The following is a 15,062-nucleotide window of genomic DNA, read 5'->3' as shown; positions in this document are numbered from 1 at the left end:
CTTCGCTGATGAAGCTCTTACCGTTGTTCACACACACTCGAGCGAGAACAGAGTCCTTCCCATCATTTAACTGAACAGGGATGAACAACTGCTCTCCAATTTGCTGAATATCAGCCAGGCTTTGAGCTGATTTCACATCTTTCTGGACTATAGGAGTGGGAGTTCCTGATTGTGGATTAGTATAGAATTTCAGAGTGTTTCCTTCCAGCGTGGAATACCACTTTAGACTGGACGGAAGGTTGATTTTCAGAAATAGAGAGGACCCCCCATCACCAGTCTGTTGTCCTACTGCTATTACTGTCAAGTCTGGAATTTGGTTGTTCTGGAAGTGGAATTCTACTTGGTCAGATTTTTGTTCAACCATGTGGCATGTGCCGTTTAAACTAACATGGTTGACACTCTGTTTTAATTTTATTGGTCGGCTAGTCTGGGTCCAGAGGACTTTGTTTACGCAATCTATTAGGGGTGACAACCTTCTCAGGAGGTCATTCCCTAGTAAACAAGGGGTGCCCTCTGGGGTCACAACTATGACCGGGTGTTTCAACTTGTGTCGCCCGATTTTAATGTCCAAATCTGCCGTCCCCTCGACAGGAATTTCCTTCCCGTCAAAGTTCTGGAGTTGTCCAGGAAGAGAGGTGAGAGGAATTTGGTAATTCTCTCCCCTTCCTGCATTCAGTTCATCAAAGGCCCTTCTGGACAGAAGGGTAGCTTGAGATCCAGTGTCCACCAGCGCTGAGATTGTACCCTGCCCCTGTACTTGTACCGGGGCATAATATCTTCCCTCCTTCTCCTCAAGGGGGCACAGATAATGTACATTTTTGGACAACTGGTGGGCTAACTTTCTGGTTTTGGACATCGCTAGCGAAGAGATTTGGGCAGAATTCTGTGGAGAGTCTTGGGAATCTGAAAGAAAAAGTTGGCAACTGGAGATCAGAGCCATTGTGGGTTCCCCTGGTTCCGGTTCTGGGCCGCCCCCCCCTTTTTGGAGGCAGTCACCAGGATGGGTTTGAACCAGGGGATTTTCTTGCTGTTGGTTCTGGGATGAGGTGGTGGGCGGCGGTAGCTCAGTCTCCACATCTCCCCAGTCTGGATTTGCATCCCTAGGGACCCATTTTTGTTTGGGAGGAGTTCCCCCCTCTCTGAAGGAGAAGATCCTTTTCCCAGGATCCTCTGAGGATCCCTCTCCTTCAAATTGGAAGATCTGTACCTCCTCCTCAAACTGAGTCTGTTTGGGTCTTTTGTTTCTCCTACCCCCCCTCTGCTCCTTAGGAGGCAGACTTTCAGGGGCAGGAGATTTTGTTTCCGGTTCCTGGGTTTCCATGGGCTGTTTACAAGTGAGGAAGGAAGCTTCCTCCAAGGCTTTACACCCCCCTTCCCCTTGTGCCTCCTCCCTGGGAACCGGTGAGTTATCGGGGTGCTGCCCCCGTCATTGTTCTGGAGCACCAGGTCCAGAGTTGGGTGTGTTCTGCACCGGCACGCCCATCTGAGGGTTCTGCTGAGCCCTCAGTATGTGACCCAGATCCCGCGCCATGTTTTGAACCTGGCGCTCTAACTGGGAAACCCGCTCAGGCTGATACGGGGCCCTGTTTTCTCCCCTGGGCTGATCCCGGGAAGGGTAGCTGTCCCTCCTCTGGTAATACCCCGGGTTGGAAAGATTTGGGTACCCCTCCACCCTTGGCCTCCCCTCTCCCGGATTCAGTGGTCTGGGCTCAGGGAATTGGGGAAAGAAGGACGGATGGTTTTGGGGCTGAATGTCGGGTGGATATCTGGGGAAAAAGTTCTGCCCAGGGTTTGGTAAATTTCTGCCCTCCTGTGGGAAGTTTGGAGGGAAGTTCCCTGGGTTAGGTGCTTGGCTGGATCCCCCCCCTTGGGCTGGAGGAGTCCACACATAACCCAGGATGGGTCGATTTCCCTTGTAACGGGGACTTACATAATCAGGAGAGCGAGGGACCCCATTTGTGGGGCTGCCTCCTTGGCTCCCTGTCTGTGACTGACCCGAGGACCTTCTGGGCCTAGCATTATTAGGTGCAGGTAGGTTTTTAGGCCCCCCCATCTCCAAATCCAAAACGGGGGTGACCTTTACCTCTGCCACCTTGGCAGCAGAAGGGGTGCTGTTGGCTTTGGGGTTTTTCTGGGCATTACTTTTACTATCTACCGGTTTCTGCACCTCATAGATCCGGGTAGCCTGTTCAATGACCCAGTCTAAGGATCTTTTCTCGTGAAAATCCCTCACGAGCTGGGTCATGATGTATTTGGGCAAGGCATGAAAAAACGTATTAATGAACTCTCTACTATCTGTGCGCACCCTTCTGGTGGTCTGCGCAAAAGCACGTTTCAGTTCTTGCACAAATTCTTGTGGGGCCTGATCCTCCCCACATTGCAAATTGTAGGCTGCCTTGCGAGCCTCTTGAGGATTTCTGTGAACAGAAAAATGTTTCAAGATGGCCGCCTTATAGGTGGACCATCTTAAATGATTTTGGTCCTCCAGCCCCGCAAAGAAACTGGAGTATTCCGGGGAGAAGGTCCACTTTACATATTGAATACAGCTTTGGCTGTCCTTCAAATGGAAAGTCTCCATCATTTGCTCAAACAACTCTAAGTGCTCCCAAACAGAATACTTAGCGTTCTTATGGTAAGGCGTGATGACGCTCCTGATTGCCTTAATCTGCCTTAAGGGGTCCTTAAGCAAGGCCCTTTTTGCCTTATTGGCCCTTTTGGTTTGGGTAACCCTTGTCCATTCGTCCTCAGACTCAGAGGCACTGCTCCCAGAGGTTCCCGTCTGTTCTTCCAGGTTTTCCCGGATTCTGCGAGCCTGGGAATGGCTGGCAGAATGTGGGGACCTGGTCTCCTGTGTCCTGCGCAGTTCAGAGGAGTCTTCAGATTCCTCCTTGCTGCCAGGATTTGATGGGTACCCCCTCCACTGACCTAACTGGGCAGAGGTTTTCAGGATGCCCTTAATGGGCCTACTCTCCTGGGGTTCCCCACTGAACTGTACTGTACTTGGGTGCCCATACCCGGATGCCCACCCCTCCATTCCTGAGTGGTACTGGCCTATGAGCCCCATACTCTTAGCTGGATAGTAATCTGCCATCCCTGTGGCCCTGTGCTCATGTGCGCCAGGGGACATGGGGGTGGCAGAGTCCAGGGACTGAGAGGTATGAGGGCCTCTGGTACTAGGGCTCCGGAGGTTATGCTCCGGAGTTTCCATTTCCCAGCGAACCTCATCTCTATCCGCCCCTGCTCCCTGTTGCAATGCAAGAGCCTGCATTTGTGCCTTCAGTTCCTCAGTTAAGGCCTTACTAGACTCTATCAGTCTCTCCTGCATCGCTACCTGTTGTTGGAGCCTATCATTGTGTTGGCAGAGAGCCTCATTTTCCCTCTGTGCTTCCTGGTTGGTCCTGGAGAACTGGGCCAGTCTTTGCTGCAGGAGGTTTACCTCCTGAGCTGTGTCCCTATTGGCCTGCTCCTTTCTTGCTAGAGCATTTTCCACCCTTCTGGTGTGCTCTACCAAGTTCTGGTTTTCTTTTTGGAGGTCACCCAGCCCCTGAAGGGCCAGGTGATTTTCTTCCATTTTCCTTTTTAAATGGCAGACTTCCTGGCCTATGGCGTCTCTTTCCTGACTAAGAGCCTGCATTTGTGCCGCCAGGTCGTCCCTCTGCCTTTGGAAGGCACCAGCTTTCTGGCGCTCCTGGTCAAACTCTGTCTGGGTATCCAGGTCTTTCAGAATTAGTTTATTGCTCTCTGCCTTCTCTCTATCTAGGTGGCTTTGCAGGGTGACTACCTGCTCAGCACATGCCCTATTGAAGTCTAGCTGTTGCTCCAGCTTTTTCTGGCTCTGCCGTAGGGAGTCCAAACCTTCTTGGTACTCCTTCTGCAAGGCCAGAAATCTGGTATCCTGTTCTGACTTTTCCTTTTGCAGCACATCCATATCCTCCTTTATTATAGTGGTGTACTGTCTGCTGTCATTTTCTGACTCCTGGCTCCTCTGCAGCCTCTGCTCAGAAGAGACCAGGTCAGATTGGACCTTCTCTAACACCATCTGTTGCCTATTTGCCAGATTTTGGCTTTCAGCACATCTATCCTGCATGTCTCCCATATATAGGTACAGGTATGCTGCTATCCTGGCAATCTTATTGTGTTCCTCTTTGGCTTTAGGAGCCATATATAGTTCACTCAGGGCCACATGTAACGGACCCTGATCTCTCCATAAGTCTGACCCTGTTTCAGTGACCTGTCGCGTGATGGCCTGCAACCAGGCATCCTGGCCCTGCTCAGCCCATTCACCTCTCACAAATAGTTTATGTAAGAAGTGCTCTCTGGCTATTTTCATATCTACCAAGGTCGTCATTCTAGAGATTGGTCTCTGTCCTGACTTACAGAAGTTAGTATTTTATTTTTGCAGAACAGAACTTTTCTTGGAGTGTCCCTTTTGAGGAATGCTTTACAGCGTAACACAGCGTGGTGATCAGATCGGATATGTGTATCTGGTCAGCTGGCACACTGTATTAATCTGCACAAGTGGTATTCTAACCCAGAATCCCGGATACGAGCCCCCAATTTGTAAGAGGATTCAATTCAGCACTACAGCTAAGTCGACGCCTAGTCTAGAATACTGAATGAAAACCCTTATTGATATATCTTTATGTCCAGTTCATGCGTTCTGGATGACTACCCCTGTATAACACCCCTCTCTTGGAATCCCCCTGACCCCACTGAGCCAAGAAGTAGTTCTGTTTTGCAAGTTAAAAGATTTATTTGATAATTTAAACAATATCTATATATCACACTTTATAGTAAATTAATAATTGAATATCACACTCAATCTGATATGATAAATATTAACAACGGAGAATCTGGCACTAGCACACTTCTTTATAATCACTAATGAGTTGACATGAAATGGATAAGATAGCACACTGGTAAATAGGTACAGAAGTATAATGTGGTAGAGAATGCTTTATAGAGTTCAAGGAAATGCAAGGTTGAATGAATGAAATGCAGTATAGAAAATACTCAATATGATTTCAACAAAACAATGTAATCACTTTTCTCTGGCAATCCCCTCCCCCCCTTGATGCAATGCAAGGAAATGGAAGGAAGCACACAGTTCTCAGAAATGCAATCAACTGTAATTCAGTTCACCCCAGCAAGCTTAGACTACAGAAGTTTGAAAGCACAGGCAAAATGCTTTTATATGTGCTAGCAATGAATGAGAAATATGCTGGAAATGCTTTTAATTCCCTTTCAGAGGTTCATGGTGAGTGGTATCTAGTTAATATTAGTCCAGGCTCACACTAGCAATGATGCAGGGATAGTTAGCAGGTTAAACGAATTTCTGGCAAATGGAAGGCAAGCAGCAGCAGTTTTTACATGTGAAGAAATTTGCAAATCGCGGTAAAATTTGCGAATGCGTGTTCCGCGATTGCGGTAAAACTATAGGGGGTAGGAATGCGATTCTAGGTTCGTAGGAAAGCCACGATTCTAAGCTTTCTAAGGAAAGTTACTGCAAGTCTCTAACCCAAACGGTTACAGAGTTATGACCGATTTAATAAAGGTCGTTTTTGGTTTTGCAAACTTTAAACGCACACTTTTTCAGCTTTAAAAATGATGGCAGAATAACACAATTGCTAAGCTGCAGTTCTACTTAGATTAAAAATGGATTGAATTATATTATTTTAACTAAGAGATGGGTTCTACACAGTTTTACTATGTACTCACACTATATTCTTGAATTAAATGGGCCTCATCACGGATCTGGTCAGGGTTTAAAACTGGGCTCTGGTCTCTCTCTGGGCACAGCGTCTGGTCTCTGGAACTGCTCGCTCTCTGGTCTGGTCTCTTAGTTCTGGATAGATTGAAGTCTCTAGTTTGGCTTTCTGGAGGTTGATGGATTTGAAATCTGGATCTCTGGATGTTGTATGGTCCGGCAGAGTGCGTTGCAGCAAATGGGATTGAAGGTCTCTACCTAAGTTTCAGTGGTCCATTTATATGTTCTGCAAGTGGGTGGGTGTGTTGGTCATAACTAAACTTGCCCCTCTCACTTGTCATTGGTCCAATTTCCATTCCTCACTTGATTTGGGGAAGGAACTGTGAGTCAGAGTGATGTCATTTTATGATCTCTTGAAAAAAACTCCCCTGTAATCTGTGCACCCAAATCTATATATGATCAAAATCCATATTTCACAGTTACACAGTTGTTTGAAATTACATACCCATGTCACCTATCACATGAGGTATACTCTGTCCCAAATCTGCTGTTTCTAGGAGCTTGCATTCAGAAATGGCACATATTTCACTTTTTAACTGATTTTTCAATTTCTGACATTGACCCAACTTTACATACATGTGCGCAGGGAGTATGGACATTAACTGATGAAGTTTCAGATTTTTAACATGCATACATTTAGAGTAATATCCTCTTTTCCGCTAAAACCCCCCTGAACATACCACCGGTTCTAAAAACCTCTTAAACTGTGGGCAGAAAAATCACAAGAATTATGGTATCATTTATAAAATTTTCACATGTCCGCTCTATGAATGATCCATCTTTTTAAAGTTATGTTCTGGCTCCAAAGGGGTGTGGTTTCCTCTCAGCCCAAGGTAGAAATACTGGTTTATCCAGTTCTGCCAAGCCAGCTTGCTCTCACAGGCAGTGCCCCTCCCAGCTTCTGCCAAGAGGAAGCTACATTTTACGACTGCTGTAATAAAACCTTTGCCTGAGTCAGGCCAGGCTTTGTTCAGAGATCCTGTAGAGCACAGGTAATTCAATTATCAGATAGATGGCATATCCTTAGTGTTGCCAGCAAAAGGCAGATAGCCTGGGAACACAGCTGTGACTCAAGTTTCACTCCTGATGGGGGGAGTTGCCAGGCAAAATCAAGTTCCTTAAGCCAGACTTTCAGCTAACTGTCATGTTTTTTGTTGCTTTCTAACTTAACTTGCAATTTTACACATGCAGCTAGAATGCTGATTCTAAGTGCAAAACTATGACATTTCAACAGTTACAAAGGCATGTGACACCAAACATAGGTCACTCATTTAATCTAAACATTTTCGATTTTAGTGTCTTTAAATCCAGTGCAACTTACACTGCTGCAATCCACAGCTCAGCCAGTCTTGTTATAAACCTTCAAGTCACTTCAGAATATCACCTTACATTGTATCCACCTCTCAGTAAGTCTTTCTTTAGCCTGCTTTGGGTTCATTCAGTTTTACACAAAAAAGTAAAATCTGGTGTGGTTTTAAAATGCCGGCTTTTGGATAGTGGTGAGTACTGGTACTGCACCCATTTTTGAGATTTAACAAATGAATTCCCCACAATTCTAGGTTGCATTTGGCAATCAGCATTGCCATTCCCAATGGTTTCAGACTACTGTGCGGGTAGTCCAATGGTGGTTTTAAAGCGCTTTGAAGCTAACCGGCGCTACTGTTTTTCCTTTGGCAACCCATTTCCCTCATGGCAACCCGGCCTTTCATTCTCGCACTGGTGGGTGGCAAGTGAGGCAACCATTTCGGTGTGCGCACAAACTGCGCAGCTTTCCTGGATTTCGGCGCACATGTGGGTTTTCCGCCATCTTGACTTTTCTAAGCCCACAGCACCAAATGTTGTAGCATGATAGCTTAAACGTGGGTCAGGACACCCAACAATGGTATGAAGGCCAGAACAAGAATGGCTGTACTATGCTCTTCTCTACCTCTTTCCCTTTTGCCCTTCCCTGCTAATCAACCAACTGCTGCTGTGACTGATGGCCTGGCCCTTGTGAATCTTACATGATCTCAGACCTTTCCTCCCAGTGTATTCCAGTAAACTCTCCCCCACAGCACTGCCCTGTGCGCCCTTGCTTGGTGGCTCAACATCCCATCCGTGTGAGTCGCCTGTACTTGCACTTAGCCTGAGGTTCTCCTCCTTGGCTTCCCTTAGCACTTCCCGCCTGGTCCCTCCTCCAGCACTTGTCCACTCCTCTGCTACTCCTTCCATCCCCATCCCCTGCACTTCTCCTCATTTGCACTTGCACGTACAAATACAACAAGGCCTAGTAGGACCAAGACTGTATAGTTTCTGTTTTTGACATTGTTGTTTTTATTTCCCCTATTCCAATCCCATTTAGCCTTGTGGTACTTTGAAACAAAATTCTGTTGTTTAAAGTGCCTTACAAATGCTCAATAAAATAAAAATATTAATGGGGTACACACTGTCTTTTAAAATATGGAGTCTAACTTTGCTTGAAAGTTGGAATCTTGCTAATCGGCTGCAGATTGAAACAGAGCAAAGGTTTATGTGACAGCTGATGTCCTCCTTCTCTACGCATTTCCAGTGTTATGCTGATGATACACAGCTTTCCTTCAAGCTTCCCTATACTACACCCTCTTCCGCCTCTCTCATTCCCAATTGTCTGACCACTATTCAGGCTTGGTGCACAGACAATGATCTCTGTCTTAATGCCAGTAAGAATGCACACCATTTCCATCCAGCCCTCTGGCCACCCTACTTGGGCCCCCTACCCTCACAATCAAGTGAGGCCAAAAACTTGTGGTGATGTAGGACTCCTCTCTCTCATTCACTCCTCACAACTTGGACCTTTCCAAAAAGGCACACATTCAACTTCACCTCCTTCTAGGCATTCTTCCTTTCCTCACCTTCCCCCAGAAGCTCATTGTATTCAGATCTCTAGTATTTTCCAGGCCGGACTACTGCAAAAGCCTCTTCCTCAATCTGCCTCTTTCATCTCTTTGCCCCCTTCAACTAATACAGAATAGGGCTGCAAGACTCCTCCTTGGCCTGAAGCCCAGGGTGCACATCTCTCAGCTTTAAAATCTCTCCACTGGCTCCCTGTGGTCGCCCACAGCCACAGTGACTCGTAGCCTGGTCCTTCACAAGTCTTACAGGCTACTAAGCCCTCTGCCATGTCGACACCAGCACCCTCCCCCATCAGCACTGCCCACTGGCCCCCCCCAGAATCCACTCCTTGGGGCACCTCTGCCCAAACACTTAGCCAGTAGCCTCCTCTGCCGGGAACCCAATGGCACTTCCCCTCCTGGCTCTCAGTAGCACCTGTCCCTACCTGTGTCCACTACCCCCCTTCCCTCTCTCCTTCATTTCTAACTGCACTTGCATGATAAAAATGTGACAAGGCCTAGTTGGACTACTATTGCTTATTCATTGTTATAGTTTAGTTACTCCCCTTGTTTCCCACCCACTTCATGTCTTGTCACGCCTGGTGACACTATTTGTTGTATAGGCACCTTACAAATACTAATCAAATCGAAGTCAAATCAATGGAGAAATGAAGATGATTGATGTAATATATCTACACATAAGCCAGTAAGACTTTCAAAGCTGAACTCACACAAGACACGCAGGAATTGTAGTGATGCACGTTTTCTTTTTATTTGCTCATTGCATATGTGGCCCTGGGTGCAACAGTGCACGCATCCAAGTGTAAAATATACCCTTTATTCACCCTTTCACCCCCTTGGTGCCCCCTTCCTGGTCCATCTCTATATATTAACCCACCGCTTTTCATCCTTCTATATACATGCATCTGTATTTCATGCTATAACCACCTCTATACAGCAAGTAAAATTACTGAAATACGTTTGTAAGTCTATACACTGCAGTGAATGTGGGTAGCGATTAGCTACTTACCGAACAGCAATACATACTTATCAGGTGTTGGGAACTAAGTGCATTGATTAATGTTCAAATAGGTTGCATAATCACAAAGTCTACAATATGGCCGAAAACTAAAAAAGAAACTCTTTTGTTCGATTTTCAAGGAGGCAGACCTCAGTATTTCAAAAAATCACACATTTCCTCCTTTTTAAACCAGAGGATGCATTATTGGGGTCAAGGTGCAAACTCCTGTTTTCCCGATGTGTATTCTAATTCTGTTTTTGCCATAAAAAGTTGCACCACTTTCACCCAACAAACTGCCACACACCATGGTTTTGCTTTTTCCCCCCAACCATTGCCCTTTTGTCCTACACGGGAGTCCGAGCCTGTCTGCACCTCGACTAGGCGCATCTGTGAAAGAATCCATAAACGTTGTCACCAGGCATGTTGTTACCATTACAATTGTAATAAATATTTTGCTATGCGTAAACTTGAAATGATTCATTGTGTTTCACCCCACAGCTTGCCGTGAATATTGTTCATTTTTGTGGCAGGTGCACCCTCAGAAATGAAACTTGCTGTCTCATTGTTATTTGGCCTTCAATGCACCACACTGACAATTTGAAGGACACAATGTGGAGAATAACCACAAGGAATTGATAAGATTCACTACATTGAAAGTGGACATAGGAACGTTAGGTTTCTGTTACTGTGATCTGTCTTTCGAAGAGGTAGGCCATCCGTCACGTCACATAGAGACAATGCAACCAATGCACAATGTAAGCAAAGTGTTAATTAATGTTTTGGCAAGTGATTATGGCAAGTGTACTGTATGCTACATGATTAACGATGTCACAGATGCATGGTCAATTTGAAACAAAGAATAGACATTTTATGTGCTAATTAGAACTGGAATTCATTGTTAACCTATCTATGAAATTGGAATATTATATTAAAAAGTGGGTACTGAAATATATTTTTGTACTCTCAATTTTTAACAGTTACATTGTACCAATGTGTCCTCGTCATGGTGTGATTCTTCTGGTTGACAGCTTCTTCAAATGAAATTGGGCAATACCAGTTACCAACGCATCTGTGATAACCATTATCTGGGTCGGTTACCAGACACCAATCTGTCCTTTCGCCATTGCATTTGAAACTGAAACCACTCCGTTCCTCTCACTAACGGATTGCAATGTTCGTCGATCCAAACTCGGTGATGGAAAATAAGAACTTTCTGTGAACAATACAAAGACTGTGATTAATCGATCGCTGAATGGAATCACCATTTTAATATGTTTTCGTGGCGTAGTCTCCTCTTTTCAGTGTTATGACACAAAATAAAAGTACTTGCTATCATTCCGATTATCGCTGTTTTGCATACTGTCTGGACGTGTGTGTTTATGTTCCTGGTTCTGCATTAGATAACGTTATGACGTGGGTGATGACAGGGAACGTTTGGCTACGCTGCCTACCAATGTTATTAAAATAGGTGGAACATATGGTTGTGACTACTGATGTCAGCTTTAGGGTGGGTGATCTGTATTACTGTCACAAGGGAACTTGAATTTAGGGCGATAGATCAACGGGTAAGATTTCCACAAAATGGCGATGCCCAGGCAGGCGTTTGCACATGTATAAAAGTGAGGAAAACTAAGGTAATATGCATAGGATTTTTTTTTTTTAAATGAATCGATGTATGATCCGAAATACATGCCTGATCGCCTGGGACAATAACATGTCGGAGCAAACTAACCCTTTAAAGACTGCTATCTCTTGATACACACGTGTTAACATCCCATTGCTATTTAAATTGCCTACAAATGGATGAATGCAAAAAGCGCAGTTGTTGCTAACAATAAAATGCTTTACAGAAATAATTGCTGGGCCTCTGTTAGCAGCACAGCCCGTGGCGCCATTGATCGTCTGTGTCCTGTTCTGCCAGCAAACAGGTCTTTAGATGAGTAGGTCAATTAAACGTAAACCAACCTTTTAGGGTTGGGGCGAGGCGGGCATGGGGGATTTAGCCCAATAGTTGGGCACTGGCTGATAATATAAGAACATTTTTAATGTATTAACTTGAATAACATCCTTTCTTTTTAGTGTCCAGTTCAGTCAGCAAGAGCTGTGAGGCAGCCTGCGAAGAAAGCACATGCATTAATGGGGCTAGGGATGTCCAAACATCTGTCTACTGCTGCAGCACAGACTTGTGCAATGGAGTGACCAGTGTGCGGATCAGCTCTGCGTTGCTCTCTCTGGCAGCTGCAATTAGCGGCTTTCTGCTTAAGGCTGGCTCCTAAGGTAACAAGCATTGACAAAGCCAACAGTTTTGGCATTTGCAGATCTTTATTGCATTTTTTATGTATATGTAAGAATGCAGTGAATATGTGGGTTCTACTTACCCTGTAATCTCAAATGTGTATGCAGGTTAGAGTTTTAGGACATAACCTTAGTAAAATAAATAGTAGCAAGACTACTCTTCATGGCGTGTCACTAACGTTATGTGTCAGTAGCCACTAACCTGCAGACATGCTTGGTGATTTTATGGGTGAGTTAGGGCAGCGGGGGTGGAGTGGAGCGAATGCAAAAGGGAGAAGTGGAGTGATAAAGTTAGGGGCCATGGGCAAAGGTGAGCATGGTGGACATGGGTTAGGCAGAGTGGTTGTGAGGGATGAAGTAGAGAAAGTGGGGTAGTGTAGGGTGGGAAAGTGTGGTGTGGCGCAGAGGTGGGTCTTATGGAGTGAATGTCACATCTCTGCAGCTCTGCCTCTGGGTGAAGCTGTCTGTAGACCTGCAGGGTGTTGTCTACCATCTCCAGAGAAGATTGTGAATCATTATTTAACATTTCTTTCCATAAATCTGTATTTCCAAAAACATGGACTTAAATTCACACAATGCACATGGATGATACCTGGAAAACCTGCCAGTCCTATACAGAAAATCTTTTGGAATGTGAGTTGCATGCACACTGGTTTCACTGTGTCTCGAAGGAAACAGACTCCTTTCAATGGACTGCAACATAGAAAAATGCCACAGCAATTATTGTGCTTTTGTTTTCATACAAAAAAACCTGGTGTTTTTCAGCATTAAATCCGCTCCCACAGTCCATGCCGGAGATTTCCATTTACCACACCTGTGACTTCTTGTGCTCAGCCCCATCATGCAGTCCCTCCCTGGCTTTCCACCCTGCCAGCACTGCTTATAGTCTGCCACGCCCACAAGCGTCCTTGTTCTTGAATTGCGTTCTGAACCTTGTGCAGCTGTGGCCAGTTTTGAATCTCTTTCTGCCTTGTTGACTTCTGCCTTGTGCTTTGCCGCTGACTTACTCCATTCTTTGAGCCTTGCCTTGCAAGCTCAGCCCTGCACCCTCTCGCTGCTGCCAATGTGTTTGTCACTTGCCTTTGTGCTGCCGCCTGCATCAGTTTCTTGTCCAGATGTCCTGCTCACTTATCTTGTACCAGTACCCTGCTCAGCTAGATTGTACCAGTATTGTGGTTCTCATTATGAGTTAGCCAGTCCAGAAATAAGGGTGCTGGTAGAAACGTACCGGCACCCTTTCGGGTCGGCAAACTCTGAGTCTGCTGGCAGGGGCCACTGATCTCCCAGATGTCCTGACCTGCCGGGAACTCCGGCACCTACCCGCATACTTTTCACTGAAGCACTGGCACTGTTACTAATGGTGCCGGTGCTTCAGTGTCCCAATCCCGTGGGGCCCTATGTAGAGTTACCGCTACGACTCAAAATGTGATATCTGGGAGGATCCCATGGTGACAACAAGTAAGACAGACACGAGATATCACAGTTCAGGCGTGTTAATTGAACAATGAATGCTGTGTGCAGGTTGGGAAAACGCCTGATCTAAACCTAAATCTGAGATGGGAGCAAGCGTGGACCATGAAATGAAAAATAAGGGAGTCCTAGTGTCATTGTGTCAAAATAAAAAGGCCTATACAAAGAAACCTATTGCCAATACCTCATACTACAAAAAAGAGTGTGGGATAGTTCTCAAGAAAAGAAAGAAGTATTCTCAAATAATAAGTCAGGATGTGGTAACCTGGGTCTCCCTTCCCCACGTTTTGGACACGGGGTAAAATGGGGGCTTGGAGCACAGTACGGTCTCAGGATTCTCCAGCACGAGACTTGGAGTACAGTACAATCTCGGGTTTCTCCAGCAGGAGACGACAGTTCCAATGGCTGTTCTCAGGACCGTCGATGGTCAAGCCTTGTCTCCTTAAAAAGTCTCTTGCCTTCGGGCCTAATGTGTTCAAATAACAAAAACAAAAAGTTTCTTTCACAAATGGAAGTTCATTTCCAAAGTTTGCTGGGCAACAGGGTCACCTTGGGTCCCCATATTCTGGGTGCTGACCCTTCTCAATTGTTTATCACAGTTTCACATCAGGCGATGACTTCACCCCTGGCTCCCTGTCCCCTGGGCACTGACCCTTCTCAAATGTAATCCAAATTATATTACAGTTCCTTTATCAATCAACTTTGGGTGATAGCTTCACCTCTGGTTCTCCCTCGATCGGGCTCGGAGCACTCTTCTCCCTATATTCTTGGGTGATGGCTTCACCCCTGGATCTCCTTTGGTCGGGCTGGGACCCCTTTTCTCTTTATATTCTTGGGTGATGCTTTCATCCCTGGATCTCCCTCAGTCGAGCTCAGACCCCTCTTGTCTTTTGTGGGATTCCTTCTCCATCAATTCCTCAATGTCTTTTGCTTGGGTGATGGCTTCACCCCTGGATCTCCCTCGGTCACCCCTCACCCCTCTTGACTTTTATCGGGATTCAATTCCCTTGTTTTCTCAATGTTCACTTTTGCTGTGGGAATCAATTACTTTTTCTTTCACAGTGATTGTAGATCAAAGCCTTTCGATTGTACAGGGATTTTGCTTGACCGTCTGTATGACCAGCTTGACCTATTTCGCTGGCCTTACTACGGACTTCTGGTACTTGTAGTTTCTCTCATATGGGGCTTGATCAGAGTCTCTCGAGTTATTACTCACGTGGTGCCGCTTTCCCTCTGTAGCTCGTCTCCCCTCCGTGCTTTCAAAAGTTCTTTCAAAGTTCATCAACTTTGGTTCAAAATTTGCCACTTTGAGATTTTCACTCATCACAACCTGGTTCTTATCAGTTCTCCCTTCGACTCACCAGCTGTGTTGAACCGCTTGGCTTTTGGCTTCTCTGGTGTCAAGGCCTGATTCATGGGTGCAGGAGCTTTCCTCACTCCTGCTTATCGGCATAAACTTGCCTCATGTATCGTTGACATCTGCGGGTCTGGGACGAAAAGGGCAAGGGAACTTCTCGCCTCGCCTCCCTCTCGATTCCTGCTGCCTTTCTCATTTGCTGGAAATGCCACGCCCTCTTAGGCATCTCGTCATGCGGTCTGCCATGCTCACCTTCATTGTACTGTGCTCTCTTGCTCCACCAGTTATCCATGTGGGGAAGAG

The 15,062-nt window shown here is 45.8% G+C and overlaps 1 protein-coding gene across 3 annotated transcripts in view; it reads left to right on the top strand.

Moving 5' to 3' along the window:
- LOC138498136 (lymphocyte antigen 6E-like) overlaps positions 1-15,062 on the top strand; it is a 189,859-nt gene that overhangs the window by 143,111 nt on the left and 31,686 nt on the right. For 2 of the 3 annotated variants that reach the window (XM_069622008.1, XM_069622009.1), the window contains exon 5: positions 11,717-11,914. The exons of the other annotated variant lie outside the window; for it this stretch is intronic. In XM_069622008.1, the coding sequence (XP_069478109.1) occupies positions 11,717-11,913 (197 nt within the window). In that variant the 3' untranslated portion in view covers position 11,914. The remainder of the gene's footprint in view (positions 1-11,716; positions 11,915-15,062) is intronic. 3 annotated transcript variants of the gene reach the window in all.

This window comes from Ambystoma mexicanum, chromosome 5q (genome assembly GCF_040938575.1).
Source record: "Ambystoma mexicanum isolate Mex_15411 chromosome 5q, UKY_AmexF1_1, whole genome shotgun sequence".
Lineage (NCBI taxonomy): Eukaryota > Metazoa > Chordata > Amphibia > Caudata > Ambystomatidae > Ambystoma > Ambystoma mexicanum.
This window is presented reverse-complemented; position numbering and strand designations above follow the sequence as displayed.